This window comes from Montipora capricornis, chromosome 10 (assembly GCF_036669925.1).
Source record: "Montipora capricornis isolate CH-2021 chromosome 10, ASM3666992v2, whole genome shotgun sequence".
Classification (NCBI taxonomy): domain Eukaryota; kingdom Metazoa; phylum Cnidaria; class Anthozoa; order Scleractinia; family Acroporidae; genus Montipora; species Montipora capricornis.
Window position 1 is genome coordinate 19,863,272 of NC_090892.1, and position 7,500 is coordinate 19,870,771.

At 38.8% G+C, this 7,500-nt stretch overlaps 1 protein-coding gene across 1 annotated transcript in view; it reads right to left on the reverse strand.

The window, feature by feature from the left end:
* Window positions 1–7,500, reverse strand: part of LOC138020393 (uncharacterized) — a 41,081-nt gene that overhangs the window by 12,267 nt on the left and 21,314 nt on the right. The window contains exons 6-7 of the mRNA XM_068867388.1: window positions 6,660–6,673; window positions 1–280 (exon numbers count right to left, since the gene is read on the reverse strand). The exon at window positions 1–280 is cut by the window's left edge and continues 20 nt beyond it. Of these exons, the coding sequence (XP_068723489.1) occupies window positions 1–280; window positions 6,660–6,673 (294 nt within the window). The remainder of the gene's footprint in view (window positions 281–6,659; window positions 6,674–7,500) is intronic.

The window sequence follows — 7,500 nt, forward strand, 5'->3', positions numbered from 1 at the left end:
TTGGCCCACGGCCCTCCTTCACCGTCAGACCCACAGGCTGCAGATCTTCCGTATTTGTCAAAGGTCTTGTACGCTGTAGCACTGGATGCGCACCATCCTCCATCCTGAACTGCAAAGACGCTGAAATTTCGTGTTTTTGCTGCTTGGTAGCATTTTTCGATTGCATTTTGCCTTTCTGTATAAGATCCATTCAACATTGGATCCTTCTCTTCTAATGATGGTATGGCCCGGTGAGGTCCGTCTTGGAAGCAACCGATTGTCTCATAACGAGGAAAAAGTGCTAAAGAAAAAATATGGTAATTTCCCATCGATTGCATATTGACTTGAAAAATAGAATAGTAATTTAACAAATCGAAAGAGGTTCAGCGTTGTCTGTACTCTTATCGACAACGAAATTCGTCATCACAGTGTGGTCAAAATGTTGTGGCACAGTCGAGTGAGTCCACAACAAATTTTGACCGCTGTGATGACGAATTTCGTTGTCGATAAGAGTACAGACAACGCTGAACCTCTTTCGATTTGTTTTTTACCACAATATCCAAAGCTAAAGAAAGTGTTTATTTCAGACCGTGACCAAAATCATGACACAAAGAAAGAGCAAGCGTTGTCTATAACTATCTATAACTATCTCGCAATATGATTGGTTTATTTCCCAAAATGGGCGTTCCTGATTGGCTATTACATAGCGCGACAAATTGACTCGATCATGCCACGTACAGCGTTGTGTAGACTCAACCTTATTTTGGTGAGGACCAGTTTGCTAAATAGGACTGAGATTAGCCCCGAGACTGTGTATCAAATCACTTAAAATTGAAGTGTACCAATCCGTTAAGTGTTGGCTCTTGAAGAGAGGGGCGTTGAGTTCGGAAATCGAGCCCGCTACAGATTGGTGGAAAGTTGGGTTCCCTCACCACTGCGTCAAAGTTTCTCCCCGAAAGCCTGGTTACCATTGACCTTCCTTTGACTGGGGTGCGTTCGATTCACAGGCTATTCCGGATTAAGAATACGTGAAGAGATGACTTAAAACCGGGTATGTCTCGAGTTTTCAAGCAACAATGGTAATAAAGATATGTTTAAAATAGCTTTTTAGCAGGTGTTTGGCAATTTTAACGTGGATCTCAGTAAAAACAAAAGATATCTAAAACTTCTATTACATGTATTCCTATTCCGGAATACGGTCAATCGAACGCACCTTTATTCTTCTTTGGTTTTCTTGTATATAAATGCACGAAATATTTCGTGTCTTGAGTTGAACTAAAAAATCGCTTGATATAAAGAACTCGATAAAGCCCAGTCACGCTGTGTTTACGAAGGTGTGTGGGTGGACTGAGAAGTATCAATGTTGTCAGTCAAATCCGTTTCTACCTAGCCGGGTTAAATTGGTGATCCTCATTCAGTTTCACCTAGGTTGAATATTTAAAGCAGCTATTAACCCCTCAATTAATCTTAGTACGTATTCAACCTAGGTAAAATGAGGATCACCAATTTAAGCTAGGTAAAAACGGATTTTACCGGCAACATCAATACCAGGTTACAACGAACGCATCACTATCGTTCAAGTATGAAATGTCCTATTGAGGCTTGTTCGTTGGCGTTCTTTCAGCATCTTGCAAAGATTGCGTTCATTTGCTTTGCTCCAGCAAATTCAAATCTCAACTTGCCTTGTTCACAGTCATGTCCAATGAAAGAGAATGAACATAAACAACGATATCCCCTCTCTGTAAAACCGGTTTGACAGGTTCCACCGTTCTTGCAAGGGTTGTTTCCACAAGCACTCTGTAAAAGAGGAAAATCGGTTACTTGTGATCATTAAAGTAGCTGCCTGGGAACAAGGAAGAATAAAATATTTTTGGCAGTAATTGTACTTTAAAATCAATTCTGGGAACAATGGAAAATAAGGAACCAAAGAACTCGACCTGAATGGCTCTTAGGCCTCTTAAGCCTTGTATGTTAGCTACGCCGTGCTAATGAGGCCCAGCAAGGCTGAAACAGCTGTCCAAGGTTGCTAATTGACCGGCTGAAATGGTTGTGCGCATGAGTGATGTGTTGGTCACACCGGGTTGATGTTAGCGTGTGTCACCTTGCTTTTTCGTTTTGTCTTTCACAGGAAAATTGGGCATTTTTTTCCAGAACGTGACTCACCTCTGCTCCATGATACTTATAGGTTATGTTTTTCACCAGTTCGTTTCCATGCCTCTCATGAGTGGAATTATTTAATTCGCAGATGAAGTATCCGTTGGGACTTGGCACTATTCTGAAGTTGTAGCTGTCGCAGTTGGGTTCAACATAGCAACGCACTCTGCACGAGGATTCATTTGGAACTTGGACAACTTGGATCAGGTGATTTATCAGACGTCTGTTGTTAAATTGTTTAGCTTGATCAAAAGGCAGAATTCGACATTGTTCTAAAGAAAGAAAAGTTGCTTGTTACTGAAACTCACCGCAGATATTTCTGTGATAAATTATCACAAGGAGGTGTGTTCGGAAATCAGGATTTAGACACCAAAATAAATATTAGATCTTCTTAAAATTTGTTTTCATACTCTGTGTTCGATTGGAAAATAATCTGAAAATTCGAAGAAGGATTTAAATCCAGATTTCTCAATCAAACACTCCCTTTTAAAGGGTCTTCCCCACCAACTTCGAAGTCATTTGACCCATGATATCGTTAGCGTGTACTTTTGAACTGAAAAATAGTTTCAGTACTGGAAGGTGATAGGCAGATAAAAAGTGAAGAAGTTTTTTTATTCTCCTCACACGCTCGATCATGACCAATTTGTACTATGTTGTACCAGAAGCACGTCAGTGACATTGAAGCGTTTAACCCTGGTTCAGAGCTGGGGTTTTATGAGTTAAAAATTTTGCTTATTTACGTAGCTCGTACATTTTCCTGCGCATGCAGCCTCGATCTTATTTTTGTCCATATTTGGGCATAAATAGTGGTGTCTTAAGGTGGCTCAAAGCAGTTTTTCAGCACTTTCCAAGACGTAGATTTTTGATGGGACATAATTTCTACTCTTTATCAATTGATGCTACAATTATCGCTTCAAAATACTGCCCAATCAATAGCGAACACGTTGGTATTATTTTTGTGACACAATAGGTTACCATAGCAATACTATGACCTGCTAAAAACACCCTTAATTTCAGCTTTAAGCGCTTTTATTAAAAAAACGGCACGGTGAATTTTTTTTATTACAGACTTTTGATTAGCAGGATAAGATGTAACTTTTGGCAAAGTTTAAAAAAATTCTGTACATGGGGTTCAGAGCCGTCTTAATTGTTCGAAAATTTTAGGTGGCTCTGAACCCCATGTACAGAATTTTTTTAAACTTTGCCAAAAGTTACATCTTATCCTGCTAATCAAAATTCTGTTATAAGAAAAATTTCACCGTGCCGTTTTTGAAATATAAGCGCTTTAAGCTGAAATTAAGGGTGTTTTTAGCAGGTCATAGTATTGCTATGGTAACCTATTGTGTCACAAAAATAATATCAACGTGTTGACCAGTGATTGGGCAGTTTTTTGATACTGTGATTGTAGCATCAACTGATGAAAAGTGGCTATAATGACACATCAAAATTTAAGTCTTGGAATGTGTTGGAAACTGTTTTGAGCCACCTTAAAATACCGTGGCTTTGTTCCAAGGAAAAGCGTTGCAAGTTACACAGTTCAACGTCATGAGTTTCTGGTTGTACTCATTTTCGGGAAGTTACAAAACTCGAGGCAGTTTAGGCCTCTTCCATCACGTAAATTAATTAAGGAGATTGACAAATGCCTTTTTAAAAAATAAAATCTAAAGACGCAATGTATAAAGCCCCGAGCAAACCGCTTCAACGTTTGCTTCAACATTCGTTCGATTTTGTTGAACGATGATGACTGCTGGGGTGAGCAAATGGTTTCACGACATCATTTGATTCAACAGAGCTTCACGAGAGGCCTGGTATTTAGTCCTAGGCTGTAGCCGCGGTTGTTACTATGGATACGGACATGGACACGTCATTGAGAAACCGATTAGTGCGCACGCGCATATACTCAACAGTGGGGCAAACGGCTCCAACTTCATTCAACATTCGCGATAACAAAAGAAAGCTTATTCAACATGTTTCATTGCGTCGAACGGAGATTGAAGCATATGTTGAAGCTTTTGACCTGGCCTTAAAAAAGAGCCTATCCCTAGAACATTCAATATAAGTTTACTTTGCAATAAAATACTTCAGATTTATGCAATAATCACGAACTGAACGTAAATGCCGAAGGTATAATTGAAATCGGGAACGCTTTCCATTCCACCAAAAATTTCAAAAAAATCGGGTGAGGAATCAAATGGAACGGAAATATTCCGGAAAAACTTTCGGACATTTGGGTATACCTCACGAAGTGGTCCTGGAATTCGGGAATATTCCGAAACAATCGGAAAATCGCGTACCATTGGTTCATTCCTCCTCGGGCGCAGTTCACGTTTACATTTTGGGGCAATACTCGTTAATGTGATTGGTTCTGAGCGACCAATCGGAAAATGCTGTCCCATGGGCCACATGAAATCACTGAAAATCTTAACTTAAATTTCTGGTTGAATGTCACATTGCAACCCTTTTTAACTGTTTCAAATGGCTAGAATACACGGTTCGTTAATTAGCTTAAATCTCGATTTGACTTGCAATGAACACTGTATCTACGTCAATGAGTTGACTTCTTGTGCCTGAAAATTTCAATTTTGAACGGTTGGTGTCATCCGTTCCCTGGATTGAGTTTATGTTGCATACGAAACAAGGCATTGGATTTTTGAGGTTCTGGATTAGAGAGTTTTGAGAATTATTAATTCGCTTTATTAAGACTAAATATAAAGCACCAGCTTGGTAAAATTGATGTTTCGGGGGTGGAAGCTGAATAATTGGACCTCGATTATTCATTATTCTTTGTGTGTTTTGTTCGAATTATTCATTATTCTTTTAAAATTTTTGTATGTTATTCATTATTCATTATTGCTTCAACGCACGAAGGACTTTTCCCTGTTAAATTCGAATTCAGGTTCAATATTGTAATACATTTGGGCATAATATAATACTGTCATATTACACTAAGAATTCTACTCGCTTTATGTCTTGTAAAACTTAACTGCTATTACAATGTAACTTTCACTTTAGCTCTAGCCTCTTGCGCAGGCCACTTGTAACACGTACCTTGCACTACTTATTGGTGAGTAATCTATACAAACATAACCTAACTGATGTCGAGAAACAGCACAAAACAGTGGAAAGATCATAAAGGTCAATATAACGCTTTCATATGACAAAGTAAGACATTGAAAATAATAACGAAACGACTTGTCTCTGTTAACACGTGTAGTGCCTGTGGTTGCGTTCACAATTTTCTGGGTAGTTTCCACCTGCCTCAAACTAACACTCAATTAAAAAAAAAATTCTAAAAACATTACAATACACCAAATAAAGTTTCTCTTTATAAAATTCTCAGGGGAACTACGATGCTCAAAAACTAATGACAATGACTATGCTCACAAACTTGAAGTCACAGCGAGACCTGTTTGTACATAGGTTACGAAATTTTCCAAGTTGAGTCATAATTAATGCAAAAAAACACCGTCTCCTCTTTTGACCCTCTAGAGAGTACCGTCAACTTGTGGGATTATAACTCATAACAGGCGCGTTGCTGAACGCCCCGACCTAGTATTGACAGACACACGTCTAGGATGCTCATCAGAGGAGTCCTCATCCGAAACTTCTTCACTTTCGACTAGTTCCTCGTCAGAGTCAATGTCACTATCAGCGCCACCTTCAGCAATCGTTCAATTCTATTCGCTTCATCTTGTGGGAGCTTGTAGGATTTAAACCCAGCAGCATCAGTGATGATCTCGTCAATACTGTTTACACGGTCTACAATGGTATACGTTGAGTTTCTGTCATCCCGGTAGGCCTCTGAGAAAACGAACTTGTCGGCAGTGTCACTATTGTCAAGCCACAAAATGTGCACAACATTGTCAGTAAACACCAATTCGTTCCTATTTTTGTCCTTGACGAGGCGATCCTTCAAAAGCAGGGCAAGGAAAACCCCATTGTTCTCTTCTGTGATTGTGCCTTACTGCGATCACTTCCTCTGCCTTGAAGCCTGAAACTGCCTTGAAACTTCACACTGCAGTAAGGATCGACTAAGGGGCAGCTCCCGATTTCCACATCACAAGCGTCTTATCTTAAAGACTCTACAAATTTCATAAATTTCATTCAAGAGACGAAAATAGAAAAAAGAACTTTTCTTGCATCGATGGACGTCACAAGTCTGTATACAGACTTGCCGTCTGAACTATATGGAGTATCATAGCTTATGTGTGGAATGTATATAAAGATACAGTGATAAGTTAAAGTTAGGGTAATATTTTAAATACTAACCTTGGGAAGAGCTGCGGTATGGCGTGAGACAAAACACCAAGAGAAAAAGCAAGCAAAACAACCCTGAAGATATCAGATATACCCGATAACAATCCATTTCCAACGTAAAAGAAACCTTAACTACTTGAAGGAACTATCAGCTGCTTACCCAACAGCTGCTTACTTAATACTGATTGGCCAACAGTAATTAAAAGGTGGCACAATAATAGTTTGGCTATGCCTTCAAAGGGAGCATTCATTAAAACAACACATTGAACGAGAAGACACAAAACTGTATAATTATTTAATGAACAAAAACAAAATTAATATAAACGAATAAGTTTGAGCGGAAGTTCTAGAGGTATTAAGATGGTCGCAAAGAACTCCAGGGGGCTACCAGCTAAGCCCTCGAGTTCGCCATAGAAAGTCTCCGAGTGTTTTGCGACCTTGCATTTTCATTCTCAATGTGTTCAGTATTTCAAGTTCTCACTTCCGGTTTTTTTTTTTTGTAAACTCAGAAAACATAAGAATATGTCTGTGGAGGAACGGGTTAACGCCCGGCTCGGCCAGTCTATTTGGGACTTACACACCACGGGGGTGTCACGAAAATTCCCTGTACTTTAAATTTATAGTATGTTTTTTCTTTTACTTAGATTTAAATCGTTGTCATTTCATAGTTGTCAAATGTAGATCGCAAGTGTTGATTATTTATCGTGAGTATCATCGCTTGATATCTTGTAATTTACGTCATATTAAAAACAGAAGAGTAACCAGGTGTTGGAAACATATTCATGTAAAAAAGCCTTCTCTGGTTAATAAATTTAAAAACGTGAGCTTTCGGCTTCCAGCAGCTTAAAGCCTTTAAAAACTCAGATGTAAATGCGCGAGATGGGAATATATACGAAATGGAAGTGTGAAAAAATATTAAAAACGGTAAAACGGAAAAAATGCGGTAATCTAAAGGTATAGAATACTGTTTTGGCAAAGGCTTGGAGATAAATTATTGTCTGCTTCATTAGTGTTAGCGGTGTGCCAAGATTCCAAAGTTTTTCGAATTCGGAAGTTTCCTTTGTCAATTACTCTAGAATTGTTACGTTGAAGTCAATAGACCAAGCGTGA